The sequence below is a fragment of the Emys orbicularis genome, chromosome 16 (assembly GCF_028017835.1).
Source record: "Emys orbicularis isolate rEmyOrb1 chromosome 16, rEmyOrb1.hap1, whole genome shotgun sequence".
Classification (NCBI taxonomy): Eukaryota; Metazoa; Chordata; order Testudines; family Emydidae; genus Emys; species Emys orbicularis.
This window is the reverse complement of record NC_088698.1, coordinates 1,546,177-1,571,117: the sequence shown is the minus strand read 5'-3', so window position 1 is coordinate 1,571,117 and position 24,941 is coordinate 1,546,177. Positions and strand designations below refer to the sequence as shown.

General features: G+C 51.0%; 1 protein-coding gene across 2 annotated transcripts; it reads right to left on the bottom strand.

The window, feature by feature from the left end:
* Positions 1-690: 690 nt before the first annotated feature.
* ZMAT5 (zinc finger matrin-type 5) lies at positions 691-24,923 on the bottom strand. Of its 2 annotated transcripts, XM_065417866.1 has the most exons (6): positions 24,859-24,923; positions 18,944-19,105; positions 17,374-17,436; positions 15,395-15,475; positions 6,801-6,903; positions 691-945 (listed from the first exon to the last, which is right to left on the bottom strand). In XM_065417866.1, exons 2-6 carry the CDS (start codon positions 19,068-19,070, stop codon positions 816-818), a joined length of 504 nt encoding a protein of 167 aa, XP_065273938.1. In that variant the 5' UTR covers positions 19,071-19,105; positions 24,859-24,923; the 3' UTR covers positions 691-815. The 2 variants fall into 2 exon arrangements, with proteins under 2 accessions (XP_065273938.1, XP_065273939.1); XM_065417867.1 differs by lacking the exon at positions 6,801-6,903 and having other exon boundaries at positions 15,402-15,475.
* Between the last annotated feature and the right edge of the window lie 18 nt (positions 24,924-24,941).

Genomic DNA, 24,941 nt, shown 5'->3' with positions numbered 1-24,941 from the left:
CCTGGCCACCAGTCCGGGGGGCTCTGCATTTTAATTTAATTTTAAATGAAGCTTCTAAAACATTTTAAAAACCTAATTTACTTTACATACATACAATAGTTTAGTTATATATTATAGACTTATAGAAAGAGATCTTCTAAAAATGTTAAAATGTATTACTGGCACGTGAAATCTTAAATTAGAGTGAATAAATGAAGACTCGGCACACCACTTCTGAAAGGTTGCCGACCCCTGGACTAGACTCTAGGCCCAACAGAGACCATTAAAAGACAAAAATCGCTGTGAAAGAAGCACATGCTGCCGCATTAACGCCACTTTACTTTAACCGCAGGTTTGTTGGCTTGTCCATCATCAGGAATCTGCCTCTAGTGCAGCCACACGACTGGGGCTTGCACAGACAGGTAGAGCTGGCACTGTGCCTCAAAGGCCACAGGATGGGGCTCATGCTAATCTTCATTAGCAAAGGCCTTGCACCCCCACCCCCACTAAGGGGCAGGAAAACCCTGCTGCCTTGTGGGAATGACCCTGCATGCAGTGCAGGGGATACATAGGCTGGGGTTCTGATAGGTTGGTCAATTTCAGCAGAGAGGACAACTTCCAGGTGATCAACTCAACCCCCGGGCGGCTGGAAAACATCACAGTGGGGGAAATACCAGGTCCAGTAGGCCACACACCCAGACCAGCCACAACTGACTCAAGTGACTTTTATTCATTTAAAAAATATATATGAAGTAACACTGAACATTTCCTACAGCAAACAGAGCCCCTCTCTTCTCCATGAGGCATAACTCCACACATCTACCCCCCTGCAGCCTTCATCCCCACTGGAGGTTGGGTAAGACTGGCCATCCTCCAGGGGGTGGAGCCTGAAGGGATGGGGGAAGGTCCTGTATTGGAGGCCAGCCAGGGGGGTATTGAAAAACCAACGTCTTCTCCGTCAGGGAACTGGGTGAGAGAAAGAAATAGCAACATCAGGTCAGATCCAGCCAGGCTGAGTCATGGTGGTGCTCCCTCTGCCCCCTTCCTCTCCACCCCATTATCAACCTAGTTTTTCAACAGCCACCAGACCTGCCCCCCCACAAGAATGAACCTCCAGAAGTATTAGGGGCCATAGGGCTGTCTGGGGAGTTGGTAGAAATCTGAGACTTGGGAGACTTGAGCCAGACAGCAGCAGCTGGTGAACAAAATAAGCAGAGGAGCCGCAGGTAGCAAGTTACCACAAATCCCTCCAACCTTCCCTGACCGGCCTTTCCAAGGGAAACCCTGGGACTCTGGTCAGGAGGCAGCACAGGGAGAAGAGAGGGCAGAGGGAAGGGTTCTGCTGGGGAAGGGAGCCGGTGGGGAAATGGGAAGACAACAGAGGAATGCAAAGCTGGGACATTTTACAGTCAAGAGCACGGGATGAAAAAGCAGCATTTATCCCTCTATACATTGCTTTACTGCTCTCCTAGTTCCAAACTCTACCCCATCTTCACAGCAATAATCCCGGGAAAGGATCTCTGTGCAAGCAGAGAGGAGCTGCTGAAATGTCTGGGTGCTTTGTGACAGGCCCCACTCCTGGGTGGGAGATCCTTTCCTGATCTAGCCACTGGGAAAGTCACACCTCCTCTCCCTGTTGTGTATCAGTTAAGGTTGCTGCAGACAAGCAAGGATGGGAAAAGTTAAGCCACCTAATCTGACCTAACCTTCCACCCACAGCTATACACCTCATTGCTAGAGCAGTTGCCACATGCCTCAGCCTTGACTCATCCCCCTAGACATGCCAGCCTCCAGCACTCCAGGGAGCTGGCTTCCCAAAGCTCTGCAGAGAAGGGGGAGGGTGTCAGGCTGGTCTTTGTTGTGGTGGGGGTTTGGGGCCAGCATATCCCAGAGAGAGAGAGAGTCACCACCACAGCAGGTGCATTTGCCCTGCGCTTGCTGCCTGAATGGGTGAAAATTTGCAGTTAACACTAGCAGGCAGCCCCTCCGCCCAAAGCACAGCACTCCCATGCCAGAGGTGAACTCCTCTCTTGCTCCGGAGAGGATAATTAATCATTCTGCACATCAAGGGCCAAAGCCAGCCAAGGTGTCACTCCATTATCTCCGGAACAGGGATGCGCTTGGCCCTTTAAGTCTTCCATTGGCAGGCAACCTGCCCCCTTTCCAGCAACTCCTCAGTGCAGAAGAAGAACTCATTTGTTCTCCAGCATGAGTCCTGACAGCCGCTTTCACTGATTCTCGGGGGCTTCTACCTCTGATCCTCACGCATCTCTTTTTAATTGTTATGCCAGGATGAATGTAATCAAGCTCCTTTACATAATAGTGCTTATCCAGAGAATCGCGGAGCCCAAACCATGCGCTGGAATTGACTATTAACGTTTAGTGCATTACCTTCCATGCGGTCTAAGTGAAACGATCATTCAGGGATGGTCTAGATAATACTTAGGCTAGGTCTACACTGCAGCGGGGTTCCGACCTAAGATACGCAACTTCAGCTACGTGAATACCGTAGCTGAAGTTGCGTATTTTAGGTCGGCTTACCTAGCGGTGAGGACGCGGGAAAGTCGACCGCTGCCGCGCTGCCGCCGACTCCGCTGCCGCCTCCTGCCGAGGTGGATTTCCGGAGTCGACGGCAGAGCGATCAGGGATCGATTTTACCGCGTCTTCACTAGACGCGGTAAGTCGATCCCCGAAAAACCGATTGCTACCCGCCGGATCGGCGGGTAGTGAAGACAAAGCCTTAGTCTTGCCATGAGTGCATGGGACTGGACTAGAAGACCACTTGAGGTCCCTTCCAGTTCTATGATTCTATGATTCGGGCTAATGTTTATATCCCCTTGGGGGAGCTTCTTCTGGAGTTTGGATGACACTGCAGATGCTTTCAGCGTCTGGTGGTAACATTGCTTTTGCCACATTTAGGCTTTAACTATACACAAAAGCTGTTCTGCTTTAACTAGACCAGTATGGCTAATGCCGTATGACCCCCTAGTGTGGACGCAGTTATACCAGTGTAAGAGTGCATACAGGGGTACAGCTATACCCATACAGGAAGGGGAATAAACTATTGCGGTATATGACCCCTTTATCACAGTGTAACCGCATCTACTCTAGAGCTTGTACTGATCTAACTATACTGGTAAAAAAAAAAAATCACCGACCTAACCAAAATGGTTCTCCTGGTCCAAGAACTGTGTGGGAGGCCGGCAGGCGTTCTGGAAAGTAAAGGTGGCTCAGTGGTTAGGGTGCCAGCCTGGAACTTGGGGAACATGGGTTCAATTCTCTGTATGAACTTGGGCAAGTCACTCAGCCGCGCTGTGCCTCAGTTTCCCCATCTGTACAGTGGTGATATTACAAGGGTGTTGGGAAGATAACTACTGCTGATGGGGGCCCTATACGTACCTTAGATACAATTATTCATGGATTTCCTTACGCCCCAGCCTACCTATCCAAAGAATGGCAGAGAACTGCATGGCTCAGGCAATAAGGATCAGATGGGAGCCTCTTGTATAAACGTCATTTCAAAGCCAGCCAGAAGGGAATGGGTGGCTGTTTGGGGGGATTATGTGAGACAAGCTGGTGGGTCTCCAGTCATTTCCCGCAGGATCGGAGTCCCATAGTGTTACCTCAGCCAAGAGGACACAGAGTGAATGGAGACAGAAGCTCAACTCCCCTTTGCCACCCCCAGGCCATGGTCTGAGGCACATCGGCAGGGGATGCTGGAGCTGCTCAGACCATTCAGGACCATGCTGCCCCCAAGAGCTTTTCCGTCATCCCCCAAGCTGCCCTCCCTGGTAGCCGAGATGGAAATGGCCCGTAGGATCCCCTAGTCCCATCTCTTTGCCAATGCAGACTGCTCCCCACAGCACTTTCTCTACAGTTTAGTCTCATTTGAAAGAGCCAGATGGCCTTTATGGACACCAGCAGCCACACAAAGCACTAGCTAAATGAAGCAGGCGCTGGAGGGCATGTGTGTTTCAAGTCCATGTACCCATCACTGCACTGTCTGACCCTTTCAGAGAATGGGTCACCTCTCTAAGTTTCATAGAGTTTAAGGCCAGAAGGGACCACCGGATCAAGTCTGACTTCCTGCGTGGCCCAGGCCATTACATCTCACCCAGATACCCCTAATTGAACCTAATGACTTGAGTTAAACCAAAGCATTTCAGTCCACAGGCAGAAAACACGCGAGACCGAGGTGCCACCAATGCCTGAGGCCCCAGAAACGGCAGGGAATTGATGAAGTGAGACGTGCCCAGATGATTCCAGCTAGTGCTCCATGCTCCATACTGCAGAGGAAGGAGAAAGACCCTTCCCAGGATAAGACAGGGAAATGGGCTACTTGCCCCCTGCTGCCAACGTTCTCAGCACTGTCTACGGCCACCCACACATTAGCTGGGTGTGTCAACGCCCTGTGAAGCATCTCACAGTGGAAAGTGAAGGCTCCTTCCCAGACAAAACAGAACACAAGATTGCTCAGGACAGCAAAATAGCAAGGGCTGCTGAGTGTCCTGTGGCTGTTGGTGTGGGTGAGTGTAGCTGGTAGGGATAGACATTTGCCAGGTCGGTCTAAAGGTGAAGTTCTTACATGAATGATATTCAGCTCCTGGCTGGCAGATGCACCAGCAGCATCTACTGGAGCAAAGAGGAGCTTAGCAAATAAAACACCCAGCATCCAATGCCTCCTGCCTGCTTCTAATGACCAGGGAGACAGGTGCTGGTTCGTGGCCATTCCACTTGGTACTGCACGAGTCCCTGAACAGGACAAACAAGGGGCGACCGCACTGCATGGGTGCCAAAGTTATTCATCACAAGCAGGCTCTGCTGCAGGGCTAAGAGCAGCCAAGCAGACAGATGGGATAAAAGGAAAGCAGCACATCTAGAAACACTCCAGAAGGAAGATCATGTCCAGACCAATGCGGAAGGGACAAGAGTGAACAGAAAAGAACAAAAGAGAGATCTGGCACCTGACCAAGCAACAGCCAATTAAGCCTGCGGCACAGTCAGGTGAGCGAGACAACAGGCAATGCCAGGCTGTCAGAATGCCACTGGGAGGGGCTGGTTCCATTCCACTGCTAGCAAACCAGAAGGCAGGGGCTGTGCAGGGAGGACAAGCAGAGGGCAGAGAAGCTGTCACCGAGCCGGGCTCAGCAGTCTGTCCGTGGAACTCGGGTTGTTAATGACACACAACACTTCAGTGGCATTTTCCACCCAGAGATCTCCAAGCACTGTGCAAATGGGAGGGAAATATCACTAGCTCACATTAGATAGGGAAACTGAGGCAGAGAGAGAGCAAGGCTGAGATTTCAAAGCCATGGGTGTGTAAGGGGACTGTTGGCCCTTACTAAAACTCAGTGGGGGTGTTTTGGTTAGCTAGCTCCTGGTACCAAAAGAAAGGGGAAGGGTCGATGGGAAATCAGTATCCTGAGACTGACAGTCCCCAGGACCAATGGGGAAAGGCCAATGCTCCAGGTCAGTCTGATTGACAGGGTGGGCAGGCTAATGAGGGAATCAGGAGGCCTGGGTCCCGTCCTCTGTGTGAGCTGGAATTGCCTGGAACAGAGTGGGGCCCAGCTAAGAAGAGAGCAGGGGCCCAAGCTGAGCTGGGGAGCAGGGTCACACCGGTCAAAGCCAGAGAGAACCAAAGAAACAGCCCAAGGAGCAGGTCAGCGCTGGGAGCAGAGCCGTAGCAACAAGAGCGATAGAAAAAGTCCAGAGAGCAGATCCATGCTGGGAGGAGAGTTGCAGGAGCCAGAGGGGCCAGAGAAGCAGCCCAGGGGGCTGGAGGCAGAGCAGCAGCAGTGCTGGGGCTGGAGTTGGGGCTGGAGCCAGGGCAGTGAGCAGCTGCGGAGAGCGAGGGGGACCCTGGGCAGAGGGCCCAGTGCAGGGAGGTGCCCCTAGCCAAGAGGCCTTGCAGGCCAGACCTGGAGGGGGATCATAACTCCGATGGGGGGGTTGACGCTGGGAAGAGGGTCCTGCCACCTAGAGCCTGAGGGCGTGGCCACCGCCAGATCAAGTGTCCGACATGCAGTATCCCTGCAGTACAGCCAGGGCCTGGGAGGGAGGCTTGGCACATGTGAGTGACAGACTGTGAACTTTACAACCAGCGTCTCTGGAATGTAAGGGATGTTCCTGTGCCACCAGGGCGGGGTGATGTGTTTTCCTTTAGCCTTTCCCATTTTTAACTTATTTTTTAAATTGGTCGCTGTTTCATAAATTGTATTTGCTTGAACTGTATATAATGATCAGTGAGTCAGGGGGGTGTCCAGAGCGCAGAGAGCACCCTGGAGTGGGGACACCCTAGCCAGTGCCCTAAGTGACCACAAGATTGGCAGCCGAGCTCCCCAGGAATTGTCGGGGTTACAAGGACTCTGCCAGACAGGGGAGTGGAAGGGGAGCCCTCGAGGTCAGGCAGGCCTCTGGGTAAAGGGAGTGGGAGCGAGGACTCGGATCCTTTCGCCGGCCCATTTCACCGGGGTAGTGTATAAGCCAGGAAAGTTCCCCACGATAGCGGGACCCATCCCCAGTTTACAAGTGCATGCAACCCTGATCTGTGCGTGCAAGTCCAGATTTGCACAAGCGGGTAGGTATGACGTACACACCCAGCGCACGTGCATAGCTTTGAAACCCAGGCTTTAAGTGACTTGCCCAAAGGGTCACAGCAACTCACTAGCGGGGTCTCCTGATTCCCAGCTCCCACAATCAATCCACTAGCTTAGACTCTGCTCTGACTAACCTCCAACATCTTTAAGATTCAAGGAGGCTGGGGTGAAGAACGGGACCATCTTCTGACTGGGGCGGGGGGAGCTGCCAGCCTCACATACCTGTTGCTCTGAGCCAAGCTCACCCTCTTTGCTCTCTTCTCCAGCCAGTCCTCTACTGTGCCAGCTGGGACCTCTGCTCCTTCCTCCTTTGATCTCCTTTCCTCTGTTTGGGGGAGAGAAGGTAAAGAGGGCCCCGTCAGAGCGCCAGCCCTGCAATCCTGCTCATCCTGCAACACTTTCCCTGCAGTGAATCAATAGCTTCTCCAATACAATCCGATCCCTCCTCCCTTGCTGGCCACCTACATCTGGATACTTGGCTTCGCCATGGCCAGGGGCATACCCAGGAGCATCCATTGCCAGACACATGCCCAGCAATGGAGACTGATATAGAATCGTAGAATATCAGGGTTGGAAGGGACCTCAGGAGGTCATCTAGTCCAACCCCCTGCTCAAAGCAGGACCAATTCCCAACTAAATCATCCCAGCCAGGGCTTTGTCAAGCTGGGCCTTAAAAACCTCTAAGGAAGGAGATTCCACCACCTCCCTAGGTAACCCATTCCAGTGCTTCACCACCCTCCTAGTGAAAAAGTGTTTCCTAATATCCAACCTAGACCTCCCCCACTGCAACTTGAGACCATTGCTCCTTGTTCTGTCATCTGCCACCACTGAGAACAGCCGAGCTCCATCCTCTTTGGAACCCCCCCTCAGGTAGTTGAAAGCAGCTATCAAATCCCCCCTCATTCTTCTCTTCTGGAGACTAAACAATCCCAGTTCCCTCAGCCTCTCCTCATAAGTCATGTGCTCCAGACCCCTAATCATTTTTGTTGCCCCTCCACTGGACTCTTTCCAATTTTTCCACATCCTTCTTGTAGTGTGGGGCCCAAAACTGGACACAGTACTCCAGATGAGGCCTCACCAATGTCGAATAAAGGGGAACGATCACGTTCCTCGATCTGCTGGCAATACCCCTACTTATACAGCCCAAAATGCCGTTAGCCTTCTTGGCAACAAGAGCACACTGTTGACTCATATCCAGCTTCTCGTCCACTGTGACCCCTAGGTCCTTTTCTGCAGAACTGCTACCTAGCCATTCGGTCCCTAGTCTGTAGCTGTGCATGGGATTCTTCCGTCCTAAGTGCAGGACTCTGCACTTGTCCTTGTTGAACCTCATCAGGTTTTTTTTTGGCCCAATCCTCTAATTTGTCTAGGTCCCTCTGTATCCAATCCCTACCCTCTAGTGTATCTACCACGCCTCCCAGTTTAGTGTCATCTGCAAACTTGCTGAGAGTGCGGTCCACACCATCCTCCAGATCATTAATAAAGACATTAAACAAAACCGGCCCCAGGACTGACCCCTGGGGCACTCCGCTCGAAACCGGCTGCCAACTAGACATGGAGCCATTGATCACTACCCGTTGAGCCCGACAATCTAGCCAGCTTTCTATCCACCTTACAGTCCATTCATCCAGCCCATACTTCTTTAACTTGGCGGCAAGAATACTGTGGGAGACCGTATCAAAAGCTTTGCTAAAGTCAAGGAATAACACATCCTCTGCTTTCCCCTCATCCAGAGAGCCAGTTATCTCATCATAGAAGGCAATTAGGTTAATCAGGCACGACTTCCCCTTGGTGAATCCATGCTGACTGTTCCTGATCACTTTCCTCTCCTCTAAGTGTTTCAGAATTGATTCCTTGAGGACCTGCTCCATGATTTTTCCAGGGACTGAGGTGAGGCTGACTGGCCTGTAGTTCCCCGGATCCTCCTTCTTCCCTTTTTTAAAGATGGGCACTACATTAGCCTTTTTCCAGTCATCCGGGACCTCCCCCGATCGCCATGAGTTTTCAAAAATAATGGCTAATGGCTCTGCAATCTCATCCGCCAAGTCCTTAGCACCCTCGGACGCAGCGCATCCGGCCCCATGGACTTGTGCACATCCAGTTTTTCTAAATAGTCCCGAACCACTTCTTTCTCCACAGAGGGCTGGTCACGCCCAGCTATTCAGAGAGACTAACAGCCTCCGCATCTGGGAGGGTGTCAGCTTCCTCTCCTGCAGCACTTAGCCTCTGCTGGCCCGCAGCCCTGAAAGATTTCCAAGGACCTGTCCGTCTGATTGGCAGGGAAGTAACCAGACACCTCAGCCCCGGCTAGCTGGCTGAAAAAAGGAGCATTTGTATCAATCGATGCAGTTAGCAAGTTGCAGGAGTGTGAAAGATTCAGAATGTGTGTGTGTCTCAGACAGACACACACACAGGGTTTCTGCTGGAAGATAATGGGGACACTGCCAGCGTTTGTTCTTGGGGCATTTGCTGCTCAACACATCACAATCCCAAACACTTATGGGGGGCAGGCCAGAGCCAGAGGGATTGCTGGATCAATGGTCAGTGTAGACCAGCAGCCAGTCTCTGACCAAGACCAATAGCAGATATTTCAGAGCATAGCACAATGAGGGGCGAGGGGGGGTATGGCTAACCTTCCTTAACCTCTGCTCAGCCAGCCAAGAGGAGGGGGTGAAAGTGACTGTCACCTTTGCACTTTCTTGATCTCTTGGGCTGCCAAGAGCCTGTTCAGCCCCAGCATAAGAGAGCAGCCTCAAGATTGCTCTAGCTTACCCCATCTGGTAATAGCTCCCTAGGCACTGTTCTGCCAGCTGGAGGTAGTCAGAGTGCAATGGCATCCAGTTACACCCTTTCCTGTGGCACGCGCCCTATGCCCAGAGAGAGTGTAGTACGGAGCCAGCTAGCGTGGCTCTGAGAACGCCCCATGCTGGGGGAATTCCCAGCTGCCCCGTTAGGGCAGCTTTGTGCCCCCAGAACAGCATGAAGGTGCCATGGCATGGGCCAGGGTCTAGCCCTCTGTGCTGACATTAACAACACAATCTCACCCTGACAGCAGGCAAGGCAGAGACAACCTGCTAGATGCTCACAGCTCCGGGAGTCTGCAGCCTAGGTTAAAGTTTCCAGCTGATGGAACTGGGAATGCAGCTTTAAAACACTCTGAAATTAACAAAAAGAAACCAAACATCACGTCCTGTCTCGCCTTTCTGGCAGTGGCCAGTAGTGTCTCTTGTGGTACAGAAGCACCAAGACTAGGTTACAATGGATATAAAGGACAGACAGAAAGACCCTTGGAGCGCTCTAGCTCCCTGACAAACACAGCATGTGCCGCCCCTTGGCCCCTTCCACAAGGTGCCTGCTCAGCATCAAGACATCATATGTCAGGCTTTTAAGCAAAATAGTATACATTTCCAGACAGGGTGTGAAATTAATATCACTCCAGCAGAGTGAAGGATCACTCCATCCTAATGGTGGCAACCAATTATTCATCTGCCTGGTGAATTTTAATGAGGACAATGTGCTACACAATGAGCAACTGGAGATGGATAATTTCCCATACCCAGAATTCGCAGCCTTTGCTAAGGGGGATTGGTTTGATCCCACCGGCTGCATGTCACTCTAAATGCAGTGATGAGGATCTTTGCTGGAGAGCTCTGTTCTGCTGTTCTCCTTGGAGAGTGGGGAGGGATCCCCCGTTTAGAATGGCCACCCAGCATAGTCCCAAACCAAAGGCTTGATCAGAAGGGTTGCACAGGGGAGGTAGGAATGATAGTCCAGTGGACAGGGTACTGGACTGGGGCTCAGGAGTCCTGCATTCAGTTCCTGGCTCAGCCAAGGACACACCAAACATCTATGGGCAAGTCCTTTAGTTTCAGTTTCCCCACTGGCATTCCTACTGGGAGGAATCTACCAGTGATTGTGAAGTGCTTGGATACGTGGTGATGAGGGACACAGAAGTACTTAGACAGGTTTCTCTCCTGCATCCGCCTTGTGCTGGGATTGCCTTTCTACCCTACTTCTTCTATTCAACAATGCTTTTCAATGCCTCTGTCAAAGCTGCTTTACTATTCAGCCAGCAGGGGGCACTCATGGAATAAACTGCCCCAAAGCATCTCCATGACTTCAGCTCTGCTCAGACAGAATGGGAGCAGGTGGTACTCCGCAGACCCTCGGAGCCAGAGTCTGCTCTCCGTTACCCCACAATAAATCCAGAGTAACTCACTGGCTACTCCAGATCTACACTGGTTTAAGTGAGATGCGACTCTGGCCTCTGGTGTCCACATTAAAACATCCAGCTAGCTACTTGTTCAACAACATGAGTTTCTGCGCCAAGGTGCTCTGATCCTCAGACACCCACATACAGGCAGCAGGGATCAGATACATTTAGCTCTATCCTGCTCTCTGCACACCTGTTAAATCCAAGCCTCTAAACCAGCTTTCCTCTGCAACATTCCCCTCCCCAATCCCATGTTGCCTGGGATGATCCTAGGTGCCAGTGCATTTGGGACGCTCCCAAGAATTGGGATGGATTTGCCAGAATCTACAGTTTAAGCTTGAGAGGCAAGGTTCTGAGCCCATCTGCCTCACTAATAAAAATACATGTACAATACCAAGTACACAGCGAAGCAGACAGTGGGAATGGCAGCAAGACTGGGGGGTTCGGTTCAAAGCCTAACGACAACCAATTAAAGAGTGGCTGTAGTGAGTAAAGTGCCTCTCTAACGACGCTGTGAGGGGATTCCAGATCAAGCTTCTCTCTCCGTGTGGCTTCCAGAACAGGTTTGTTCAATTGGGGGAAGGGGAGGAATATATCTATCTATCAGCTTTTGACTCGCACAGTGACAGTGTGCAAAGCTCATCTGGGATCGGAGAGTCAAGCTGGGTTCTCTCGGCATCTGACATCAGCATCTGTTACAAAGAGAGATGAGCCAGAACCAAACCTTCAGAGCAGAGCAGCCCAACGCATCCTGAGCAAGTTCAGATCCAGATCTGAACTTTGGGCCGCTCTCTGGTTAGGAAGCTTCTGCAACCAGAACTTCTCTGGCTCCTCTGCAGCAGTGCATGAATAAGAAGGGACTCCGGCTCTCTCCCACATCTGTATGGGCTTGCCAGGGCCGACGAGAGAGATTGGAGTGCATCAGTACTATGAGCATGAGGGACTCAACGCAGCAAGGAGCCAGTAACTGCGTGTAAGAAGATGCCAATTTTACTGTCACTTTTCCTGACCATAACTGCACTTAAGACGACAACCCTCACATGTCTCGCTGCTGATAGTTGGGACACTGCTCCCCGTCCTACTACAGGGGGAAACTGTTGCTCCAGGACACGCACATTGGAGTGGCAGCACAAGCAGCTAAAACCAAACTGGTCTTGATGCCTAAGCCACTGTAAAGCAATGAATGGTAGAGAAAAGCTCCTATTTTACCCTCAAATGTGACACAAAAACATGGGGACACCCACCTCAATTAAAAGGCACCAATTAAAAAAAATATTGCCTTTGATTAACCAGTGGAACTCACTGCCACAAGGTTATCGAAGCATTTAACTGGATTCAGGAAAGGATTTGATATTCATATGGCTAGTAAGAACAGACAGACATATTAGACAAGCTCTCGTGCTTCAGGGTATAAGCCAACCACTAACAGGGCTAGGAGGAAACTTCCCATAGGGGCAGGCTGTTCCATAACTTTTCCTTATGGGGTTTCTTGCACCTTCTTCTGAAGTATCTGACCACTGTTGGAGATGGGAGGCCGAGCTAGATGGGCCTCGGCTCTGATCTAGTCTGGCAATTCCTATATCCCATAGGCAACACACAAAAGGGAATTAGAGCTGGGCTGCTCGAAGAACCCTGCCAAAGGTTGATTTTTGTCCCTCCCTTGACTCCATCTGAGGCACAGAGCAGCCACCTGCAGCAAGTTAATAACTTCTGCAAGTGATGGGTTCTGGGACTGCTGCAAAGGAGAGACCCACCCCACCTGGCAACTGTTTGCTGCTCCCACCCCTTGTGACTGTGACTCAGCCCTAACAATCCCCTGCACCCTGTAGCCAGACCATCTTATCACAATCCCACAAGCTAAGCAGGGGCAGGTCATCAGTCGGATGGGAGACCTCCAAGGAGCAGGGAGTGGGGCTGGTAATCCAGTAAGTGGCACTATCCCCTGTGAGTCAAGATCGCTGGTCCATCAAGTCCTGTGTCACATCTCCAGCTGTGGCCTGTGGTGCATCTTGTGGGACAGAAAATGGATGTAAAGGGAATTCTTTACTGGGACAGATACACAGATCCTATGGAGCTCTCTAGCTCCCTGACAAACACAGCCTTGTGCTACCTAGTGCCACCACACGGGGCCTTCCTAAATCCTGGCCTGGCCTCAGCATGCTGTACCTCTTGCCTGGCCTCCGGACTCCTGCGAGGCGCTGCTGACTACTCCACATGGCGGATACACTTGGTTAATTGCAGTCTGTTCCTGCCTGACCCCTAGCATTACCACCACTTTACCCTGTCTCTCTGAAACTCTCCTGGCATCTGGCTCCATTTTACAAGCCCAGCTACAGTATCTGACCCCGATGTCCCACGCCTGTGAATCCTGCCGGCTGACTGCATGCTGTGCAGCGCTACCTTGTGCCAGCTGTGCTCTCCGGCCATTCATGTGATCCAGATTTTCCATGTTACTAGATCCCACCTCCCTTCCACTGTGCCCTTCATTCACAGCCTTAAAAATTCCAGAAATTCCCGGTCAGCCCCTTGTCAGGCTAAACCACCCTGGGTCTCTCATCACAGTACAAACCAGCTCGCATGGCCAGCCTTTACTCACAAGAGGATTTCCATTGACATGACTGAGACTGCTCCCAGGAGCAAGGTGAGCATAGCCCTGAAGCCAAGCATTTATACCGCACTCCTCCCAGTGGTGCCAAGTCTAGATAAGAGCCCTGCCTGTCTCTAGCCATCTAGGCTGCTCACTCCTTACAGGGGAATTGCTTTTAATTCAAGAGTTTAGTTTGTAAAGCCAAGGGCAAGGGTTCCAAGGAGTCCCCCTGGCCAGTCAATTCAATTCCCCACTTTCATCCAATCAATAATCAATAACAAATGTACTTGGCACACAGCCCTGTCAGATCCTGCCCTCTCCCTGTGGCTCCACTCAGGACAGCTGTTGCCATGTGCGGCGCGTGAACCGCCAGCTGGGGGAGGCTAGCCCCCAGCCCCACCCCTTCCGCCTGAGGCCCCACTCCTTCCGCACGACCCCACTGGAGCCCAGAGCCCCACCACCTTCACCCTGCAGCCACCGGCCCCTGCCCCAGGCTAGCCCCCCCTAGCCCTGGAGTGCCGGGAGGGCCAGCAGCGTGGCCCCAGCCTGAGCCGGGGGCCACCGCACAGGGGGACTGGAGCTGCCGCCTGTGGCATGCAGAGCAGGAAGTGGGGGGAGGGCCTGGGGGCAGAGCATGGGTGGAGCCAAGTCTGGCTGTTTGGGGAGGCACAGTCTCCCCCAGCCCATGGTACCCACCACCCATGGCGGTTGCTTCCCCTGCTATAAATAACCTTAAATGGCTAGAATTTTACAGGTTCTTTCAGTTTAACTGACTTCCCAACCAGCCCCTCGTAGGGCCTTGCAGCAAAGAGGGGTCACCAAGAGGTTCCGCCCAGGGATGCAGGAGCAGAGAGAAAAGGAGGCGAGATGGCAAGATGGGCATTGCTTTTCTGTGTGTACGGTGTGAGAGGCAACCATCGCTGGCTCTCTCCATCCCCCACGTGGCTCCAGTGGAGGGATTTTTACTGACTGCCAGCGCCGGTCAGTGAGCGATTCACAGAGAAGCCTCGGGGATGTGCAGCCTGACTCAGCAACAGCCAGGCCTCTCCCTCCCACTCTTTCAAATCTAGAGCAAAGGCCGGGGGTCCCAAGAGTCCCCCCCAATTAGCAGCCCCCCCCCGTTGCCAGCTTAAGGCTGTTCCCTGCTGGACTGTTATCAATGCGAGTCGACCTCTCCGACTCCTGGAAGCCTGGGCAAGTGACTGGCTTGGAGGAGGTCAACAATGCTTGACCCTCGGGTTCTTAGCCTGGGGAGGTCATGATCCCCAGGAGGCGTTGCAGCTGCCTTCCCTTTCTTCAGGGTTAGATGGAAGGGGGATCATCTGGGATCACAGTATGGAAAAGCCATGGCCTCCCCCAAGACTGGCCAAGGGGAGCAGCCCCCCAGCACCTTCTTTCTAATCCCTTACCCCATCCCAAGCTCCACTCCCCCAGAAGCAGAAACCCTGAATCCAGGTCCCTGTGCATGCCCCATAGAGGACCCAGCTAACTCTAGGCCAACCTTTCCCGGGGTTCGGAGAAGCAGTTTCCCTTTAATTGTGGGGAGGGGCTGGGGGGAAACCACAAAAGTCTGAGAGTTTGGGAGGATGTGATGCATTGGTGCCCCCTGTTGGTGACAACTCATATAGCTGGATAACAAAGCCTTCTCCCAGCCATGCTGCAGAGAACCCACATGGCCCAGAAAGCCACCTTCCCACGCCCATTACTGGGCTGTAGCTCTGAGCAGTAACACGCACAGGTCTCTCCCTGTGCCAGGAAATCAGGGAAAGAATCCATATAGGAAGTGGCCCCATCTCCAGTAGTGTTACAGGCTCAGATGGTGAGGAGTGGCTGGGGGGCCAGCAGGATGGATCTGCACTGATCATTCCATGCAGCTGCCCAGTCCCACAGACTGTCATTGCACAATTGCTCCTCTGTGCCCCCTTGTGCCCCACCAACACTCTGCAGCCAGGGTTCACAGTCCTCACAAATCACTTAGAAGTTTCTTGTTCCATCCTCCCTTCTCCCAATATTCACCTTGTACCTGTGCGTTCAGCTTCTCCAGATCCTCCTCAGTCATGTGAGAGAATCTGCAGTTGAACCCAAAGTCGCATTGCCCTGGAACAAGACACAAATGCAGGCAGATTAGAGCAGGGCTCACTCCAAACAGCAGAGGAACAGGCTTGGGCTCCCCCATGCATCTGCACAAACAGCCTCCATCCTTCCCTTTTTTACTCCTGGGGGAATTCTGCACCACTGCGCATGCGCAGAATTCACGTCCCCCGCAGATTTATTTGCTTCCCTGCAGAAAATTGACTTTCTGACAGGGAAGCCACAAGAGCAGTCACGTGACCCTACCCAGCAGTATGTTTTAAGAACATAAGAAAGGCCGTACTGGGTCAGACCAAAGGTCCATCTAGCCCAGTATCTGTCTACCGACAGTGGCCAATGCCAGGTGCCCCAGAGGGAGTGAAACTAATAGGCAATGATCAAGTGATCTCTCTCCTGCCATCCATCTCCATCCTCTGACGAACAGAGGCTAGGGACACCATTCTTACCCATCCTGGCTAATAGCCATTTATGGACTTAGCCACCATGAATTTATCCAGTCCCCTTTTAAACATTGTTATAGTCCTAGCCTTCACAACCTCCTCAGGTAAGGAGTTCCACAAGTTGACTGTGCGCTGCGTGAAGAAGAACTTCCTTTTATTTGTTTTAAACCTGCTGCCTATTAATTTCATTTGGTGACCCCTAGTTCTTGTATTATGGGAATAAGTAAATAACTTTTCCTTATATGTTTTGGGTGCCCAAGGCAGCCAGCGGAGAGGTAAATCATTGTGGGGCGGGAGGCGGGCCTGGGGAAGACCCAGCTGATGGCTTCTACCCTGTGCCGGGCTCAGTTGCTAGTATGGTTGGCATGGGGAGGATGGGACTTCCTCTTCCCCTACACAGCACCCAGATCAGAGTCAGACCCATCCCCAGATTTCTCTCCAGGCTGCAGGAAGCTCTGCAAACCCCCCCGCACCTTGGACCCATCGCTCCTCAGCTGCAGGGGGAGGGATCACTGTACAGGGAGCTGCTCCCCCAGCTGCCAAACCCTCATGCATCCGCTGAGCCTCATCCCCCCAACCAGCACCCCCCTGACAAGCCCCACTCCCTCTGCACCTGGACCATCCCAACAAGTCACCCGGATCTCCACCCCACTTAGCCCCAACCAGCCGCACCTGGATCCCCAACCTCACTGAGCCCCACATCACTAGCATCTGGACCCCCCCACACCCAGATCCCCCTGCCGAGCTCTATCCCCTCCCACACCCAGACACACACACACCCTGCTGAGCTCCAACCACCTTCACCTAGACCATTACCGCTGCACCCAGAACCCCCCAACAAACCCCTGTGCACCCAGATCCCCTCTGCACCTGGATCCCCCACTGAGCTGCCCACACTCAGATTGCCCCACACAGAACCCTCTCAACCCACACCTGGATCCTCCCACACTAACCATCCACACTTGGATGCTGCCTTGCTGAACCTGCCTGCCCACACCTGGTGCACCTGGCACTGAGGGGCAGGGCCCTGGGGTGTTTCTGAGGCAGGCACGGTCCTTGCGCTGTGTCAGGGTCGGGTGCAGCCTCACCACTGAGTCTGTGTCCCAGGGGAGAGCTGCACAGTGATCTCCCACCTCTGTGCAGCCAGTGGCCTGTGTTCCCCGATGCCATGCTGGAGCCTCCACACTTATTTGACAAATAAGATTTGCAGAATTTTGCAGACTTTTAAAATACTGTGCACAGAATTTTTAATTTTTCTGCGCAGAATGTCCTCAAGAGTAAAACTTTTTACATGCGTGTGCACATGGGGGTCCACACAAGCACACCCAGCAGCTCCCCGCCATACTCTGTTAGGCACAACTTCCAGGCCAACCCAGAGCGGCACTGACCTGGCTAACAGAGATTTTTTTGAGCTAGCGCACCCTAGTTATCACTGTATGGAAAGACACCATGCCAAAACCTAACCTGTTTGCAGAAATTTCCTGCAGGGCTTCTTGCTTTGCTCCTCCAGCAGGACAGCAGCAGCATCTGGGGAAGGAAAGGAATGAGAGAGATGGGAATCAGTAGAGCCATCTCACCCAAAAACCATGCACATGTCACCACCCTTGCATAAGGGCCTGCGGCCCACAAGAACAACATGCAGGTCAGCTGACCAGTGAGCAATCCTTTCACATGAGAGCCGTGAGCAGCAGCCATGGAGAGCTCACTACAAGACAACTGGTGACTAACATTTTCCTTGTCTGCAGGCTCCTCCCTTGCATCTCACTGGCTTTGGAAGATCTTGTTTTCTTTCTGCTACGTGCTTCTTCTCCAGCCACACAACAGAAAAACAAGCATGAGGCCAGAGCAAAGACAGTCTGTAAAGCTCACAGGACAGAGACAGACTCTGGTTCAAACTGATGGCAACAGGAGGGGCGGTGCGCAGCAGTTCTGGAAGCTGGGCCCCCAGCACCTCATCCTGTGCATCTAGGGGACACCACGGCAAAAGTGGCCTTTAATGACTATTGAGGTTGTGCCCTGGAAACCCCTAGCAGTGAATGAGCCTGGAGAGCCAAGCTGAGCCCTGGTAGAGGCAACTCCCTCAAATTTCAATGGAAACTGCAGCTGCTCATGCCAGGGCTATATTCAGTCTGGAGACAGGAGTCCTTGCTAGCCAAAAGGAAGGTGACCCCTGTAAATCAAGGTTGGGGGGGGTCACTAGGACAGCAGCACAAGATAGGCCTGGGAACGAACAAATCGGTAAGGCTATTCGGCAGCTTGCCCTGGCAAGACCCCGTTGGTCCTTCCACGCTCAGCAACAGTCACCTAAACTTCCACAACCCAAACTGCACTAGGCAAACTTCCTGCCCAGCCCAAGCCCATCAGCACCATGCTGTGCCTGACCCAGCAAGCCAGGTGATTTGTCCAACGGAGGCAGTCTCTAACTCCTGGCCCATGGGAGCCCCAACAAAGGCCGTGCGATTTCCCCAAGTCACAAGGGCATCTCCTGGGCTGCAGCTGCATCTTCCAGCACAATTCCACAACCGCATCTGCCTCCTCTGTCCAAACCCTCAGTGCCACCCTCCCCCATGGCCGCGGAACCCCCATACAAACAAAGCAGCACCTTTTCTCCCCATCACACATCCCTGCCTCCCCCAGCTCCCAATTCAGGTCACAGTAGTCCTCTGGGGTTTCAAGAGCTGCCTAACTCCAGCACTCTCTCTCTACACCCCTCATCCAGCACATGCCTCCTCTCTCAGCCTCACCACTGTTGGTGCAAGAGGCTTCCCCTTTGCACTTCTACCATCTGGAGCAGACTTCCTGGTTCTTTCCATCTCATTTCAAATCTCACCTGACACCCAGGATTCTTCACAGTGTGATATTGCTGCCTTGGAAATAATTTGGCAGTCATACCACCAAGTCTGGGAGGCGTCCTTGACACACTGGGATGAATGATGCTGGATACAGATTACTGATGCTGATCCAGCCTCATTTACTGACCACCTTCCATGACCACCCTCCAGGGAGAAGGTTCAACTCGGCTGGCAGGACCCACCTCGGAACAGGTCATACCAGGCCTTTTTGGCCCTCAGGTGCTGCACCCCGTTCAGGTGCTTCTTCCTGTTGTGAAGATTGTCTTGAAAGGATCGGTCACAGTAGTCACAGAAATATCTCTTCCCCATTTATCCTCCGTTGGGCAGAGCAGGGTCAGTGCTGCCTGGAAAACAGCATCAGACAGATGTCAGCGCCGTGCAGTATTCATTCCCAGGGAAACCCTTACAGCTACTGCTCCCAAAGGACAAGGATGTGCACCCTCTGGAGGTGTACACTTGAGAGGGATAGAGAGGAGGGGGCGAGACAGGCTAATTTAAACTATTGCCCCTCCCCCCAAGACATGGCAGCTCTGAGTCTAGTGGATAACGCTCAGCACTGCTGCAGGGAGGCTCCCATTCCCTTCCATGGTGTCTTGCTCCCTAAGCAGTGGGAGGCCAGCTAAACACACCTCCTCCCCAGGGCTGTAACCAGGGCAGGGTGAGCAGGGCAACCGCCAAGGTGCAAAGCTGCAGGGGCAGAAAAATAACGAAAAAAACCAGTAGGGGGAGCAAACATGCTTGCTCGCCCCAGGCGCTAAAATGCCTCCTCACGGCACTGCTCCTACCCTTAGGGTTCTCTGCTGTGAGGAGTCCAGATCGTCCAAGCAGCAATGCCAGAGAACCTCCGCAAGCTGCCCAGCAGCCCCTGTGTGGTGAAGCGGTTACCCCTGGGAGCTGGGATGATCTCAGGAATTAGCCACCCTGGATGACAAAGTGATGGTACTGCCTAATCCAGTGCTGATCTAGCTAGAGTTTAATGCTGCCTTACAACATGCAGGATTAGCCTCTCCCCATCCTTTTCTCCTCCTTCCAGCCCACCAATGTATCCCTCCAAATGATTCCATTCCTAGACCGTCAGAAGTTGAAGCAAGAGGGATTCTCCCTTCCACTGCACCCCCTGTACAGATGTCCTGGCAGCAAATAAGGGTCATATAAAACCCCTAGCCAGCTGGGAGAGAATTCCCCTGGCACAGACACAGCACTGAACCACCACACGTTACCTGATACTGCCCAGCCTGGCATGGGAGAAAGGCTGGTGGAGGGCAGGAGCATGTCAAATGAGTCTCCATAGCACTGAGCACTACAGAGATTTTGTGCTATGGTCCATTGGCAGGATCTAAAAATTATAACAGGAGTTGACTGCTCTAATTTATGCTGGGGCCACGTCAGCCCCCAGAGCAGGCCAAAATTCCGATGGGCAAAGATGGCTTAAATCACCTGTGCCCCATCGCCCGCTGGACTGTGCCTGCTCGAAGCGCAGAATCTCAGCCAGTAGCAGCTGTACACTCCCTCTCTTGGAACATGATGGACACCTTACAAATACCTAAGATGTACAGATAGGTAGATAGACTCTGAAAATGCCTACACAGCTTCAGACACCTTGATGACCAAGTCTCTGAAAAGCATGGCACAGAAATTAGCACAAGAAATAAAGACTTAAAAACAAAAAGACAGCCAGGACCAGAGCCCCCAGGAGGTTCTCCAGAGTCAGCAGGAACACTGCCATCAACAGGTGATCCCTTTAGCGCCAATACCCAGCCTTCCCTCAGAGCAGATCCTGCCAAGCCTTCATGTCAGCCAGTCACAGGGACACCTCAGGGGCAAAACAAATCACTGCTACAGAGTCAATCTATCAGCCTCCCAGAGCCTGAGAAAGGAGCCGTCTGTTCCATTCGCTTTCAGTGCAAGATTCCTCAATGCCTGTGCCAGCCACTGCACAAATACAAGGGACTGGAGGAATCACACACCAATAAACCTCCACCTTGAGGCACTGAATATAAATGCCTCCTTTTGGATCGCCCTTTGTTCTCTAGGTACATGATGGATGGTAAAATACTTGGATAAGAATAAGCCAGATGGGTTGGTCTCTCTCTCAAGTTCTGATTACCCTACTGGGAAACCAACTATGTTATCTAGAATGATGGCTAAGTCTAGCTCTTGCTAGTAAAGTGCTACCATGGCTTGGATGGCCAGGAGTTTCAACCCTGGTGAGCTCTAAAGCTCTGCAGGGGTGAAGCCTGAAGCTCTGCTCTGCAGTCCTGGAAGACACAGCCCATCTTCAGTTAATCAGCATTTACCTACCATTTGTCACCTTCTTCTACCTGATGTACTACAAACTTTTGTAGCCAACTGTGGAATCTGGCACTAGGCATATCTCAGCAGCCAGACAGCTTTTGGGATCTGTAGGGGAAAGTTCTTACAGCTTTCCACCACATAAAGGGTCACTCAAGGATGTTATTGTTTTTTTGTTTTTTTTTAAGTTTCTATGTTCAAAGACCTCTGACATCTGATTCCAGGGGATATGCCAGCAGCTGACATTAACCCAAACTCTAGATTTCAACCACCTGCTTCTGCAGTCTATTTTTACTCCAATTTCCACAAAACCAGATCTCAGATCAGGGGAAATGAGCTTGGTTTCTGCAATGGATCCACACACAAAATATCCATGGAGTTCAGTGTGAATTTCATGTCCAGAAAACATTACAGCATCAAACTCTGAGAAAATTAATTTAAATCTTTACTTTTCTTTATTTGCATTTTTCATCATTCTGGCCCCGTAACTGCAGAAACTAATTCCCAAAATAAACAGCAGCAGCAAAGAGTGAGAACTCTTGTAGATTTCAGCAAATGCAACTTTCTACAATCCATACATCCCTTGTGGTACTGGCTCCTGCATTCTTGTAGCAAGTCAGACTATGGGGAAAAAAATATCATAAAGCTCTATTAGAGGGTCACCGGATACTCGATAATAATGGGGACGGGGATGGGACACAAAATGTTTTTTTACAAGGAGTAAGAGCAATAAATATGTTCATCTTCTTCATATAATTTCAATTACAACAGTTATTTGTTTAGATTTTAACAATCCTCTGTAGTGCTGCAATCCAGACTCTTCAGCACAGGGCTAGTGCCTGGGAATCAAAGTGAAAATGACTAGAACCAAAAGTGATATTGACTAACCTATTTCTGCTCTCCCTACTGAATGAAGCACAAAATAAACAGCATTATTAGTTAAAAGTACAAATAGATTTTTTTTAAAGAATTCCCTCAGTTTTAATAATCTTGGTTGTTATTAATAACAGGAGTAAAAAATTCAGCTTAATATTTTTTAACCTGGCTTTTCTCCTTTAATGTAATATTTGCAATTGGATCCATGCAAAGTGGACCCCCGAGTCTCTGTGGAGCCACCACACAAACATCAAGGAGCCTGTACAGGTGCAGAGGTCCATCTGCCTTAAGCCCATTTTAAAATAATATTGTTCCAGTTTAAGATCTTTTCAGAGCAACCTTTTCAAAAAGCAATAGCACAATCCAATGAGTGCAGTGGTTGACGTAACCACATGGGCTGGGTGGTTGAAAAGATCCAAGGTACACTGCATAATCTCACACCCTTCTTCTCTAAGGGGCCTTTCACTGATTTCATTTACAGGTGCATACAATCCAGGGAGAGGGAAGGACATGCTGAAGAGAACACATGTCTGATTTGTTTTCATCTGGGTGTAACTGATTTTTTTTGTACTGGACTCTGGGCCTCTCTCTCAATTTCCTGCTTTCTCATAATCCAGGCTCAGGGCATTTCAGCCACCTTGGGTAGGATATCTAGGCAGATGTGAAGTTAATTAAAGCCAAGTGTCAAGCTTATGAGACCCAGCTGCCAATTTAAATATGCTCAGATCTCTATAGTAACAAGTGAAACCAGTGGAGTCTGCCAGCATCTCTCCATGCTGAAAAGAGGACAAATTCTGATCTAATTTACACCAGTGTAAATCCAGAATAACTCTCAATGGATTTAGTCAGGAGTCATGCCAGCATAACTGTGATCAAAATCCAGCCAAGTGGGAATAGTTTATAGGCTTATTACGAAGATTGCCTTAGCAGAAGTGATGCTCAGCAGTTACCATTGAAAAATTGCGGCTGAGTTTTCAAAGCCACCTAAGAGATAGGTACACCTAATTCCCATTATAATTAATGGGAACTGGGTGTCCAAACCTCTTGGCCAACTTTCCAGCTTTTCTCCATGTCTCCGACACAGACAGAAACCTCCACTGATCTTAGCAGAAGCTGTGTGCAAGATCAAGGAAAGCAAATGGCTCTGCAGCCAGGACTCCATTTCTGGGTGGCTGACATGACTGAAACACAGAGAAAATGTCAGTTTTTAAGATCCATTTTCAAATTCAATGTAGGTTTCAGAGTAGCAGCTGTGTTAGTCTGTATCCGCAAAAATAACAGGAGTACTTGTGGCACCTTAGAGACTAACAAATTTATTAGAGCATAAGCTTTCGTGGGCTACAACCCACTTCTTCGGATGCATATAGAGTGAAACATATATTGAGGAGATATATATACACACATACAGAGAGCATGAACAGGTGGGAGTTGTCTTACCAAGTCTGAGAGGCCAATTAAGTAAGAGAAAAAAAACTTTTGAAGTGATAATCAAGATAGCCCAGTACTCATTAAATGGAAACCCTGGAAGAGAGAGGGAGGTTTTAAAGGGAATTTTCCCCTCCTCCTTTTAGTTTGCTTGAATGCAGCCCCAGATACCCCTCCCACACACGCTTCTAAACCCAGATTTACCTCTGCCCCACTGAGGTTTGCATTGATGGGGGTAATGTGTAACTGCTCCCCTTGTTAAAATGAACCACTTTGATATAAATCAGCAGAAGGCAAATGGGAACTGGAAGTCCTCCAATAAAACGTATTCCAAGCAACTTCACCCTCCTCGTGCTATCACTAAAGTCAATGGCAGAACTTCCACTGATTTAAAGTGGAGGCAGCACCAGGCCACAAAATTTATGTTTTTCTTGTGCCTTCTACCAGAAGTCTCTGCTCTCTAATGATAACTACTCTTACTCTCATGTGTGATCAATAAAAAAAAATAGCTGCACACACACACACACAACAATATATGAAACCTAACTTGCCTCCCTTGTGGTCCCTTCTATCCCTAGGATTCTATTTCCAGGAGCAAATGTTCTTTCCTCATGGATTTCTCTTAGCTCTGCTCATTACCCACCGCAATCCAGTGTCATTATTTGTGGTGCTGTTTCATGTAGAATTCAAGACTCTTTCTGTAGGTATGAAGATCACCAAGAATGCCTATTGTGCTGTGTAAAACACACAATATGCAGCTGGTCTATATAAACTTGGGCTGAAAAATTCATTATTAGATACTGATCTTGGGTGCAATTTGGGCTGCCCAATTCAAGACAGCTTGGCCCTGATTGTCAGAGATGCTGTACACTTACAGCTTACATCAACATCCAATTGCAGCACTTCCAAAACAGCCTCAAGCCCCCACTGTCTCAAGCGGAGCACATACAAATTGAAGCAGCTAAAATCAGAGGCCATTTTTTTGGCCTTGATGTTTCATTACTCCTCCCCACATCAGAAGTATTTTAAGTCATGCTAACATTATAAAAGCCTGTTTTGCGTTAAATGTATTCAAATCCCCACCTTCCTTCTGTGCTTTTATTGGGCCCGATTCCTCAGCACCTTGCACTTTGTGTAGTCATTTACACTAGCACAACATGGGTGTGAAAGAGTCCCAGCCTGATGTGCTCCATTTTATACGTACTTTGCACTGGTGAAAATGTTTACACAAGGTGCAAGGTAAAGGGTGCGTCAGGCCCATGTTGTGTGTACACGCTGCCTTAGGGGTCCCTGGGGCGGAGCGCGCGAGGGGGTGTAAATGGGCCGGGCCTGCATCCCCAGAAGAAATAGTTACTCTATCCCAGCTCGCACGAGCCCGGGCAGCCCAAGGGCCGCCCTGCCATGGGCCAGGAGCCGCCGCGTTCCCCTAGGCCTGCTGCCCTGACCCTACCCCAGCGCAAGGCCCAGCCCCCCGTGCGCTGGGACAGGCACAGGTGCCACTCACCTCCCCACGGACACAGCCCGACTCCCCAACCTGCGCCTCCCTGAGCGCGCACCGCACGGCATGCTGGGGCTTGTAGTTTTTTA

What these genes read in the sequence shown, in the direction of transcription:
- ZMAT5 (XM_065417866.1), bottom strand. Translation starts at nt 19,070, where the DNA reads ATGGGGAAGAGATATTTCTGTGACTACTGTGACCGATCCTTTCAAGAC. An exon ending in CTGGTATGACCTGTTCCGAG is followed by an intron (nt 17,437 to 18,943) that starts GTGGGTCCTGCC and finishes TTCCTTCCCCAG; the next exon opens with ATGCTGCTGCTGTCCTGCTG. An exon ending in AGCTTGGCTCAGAGCAACAG is followed by an intron (nt 946 to 6,800) that starts GTATGTGAGGCT and finishes TCTCTCACCCAG; the next exon opens with TTCCCTGACGGAGAAGACGT.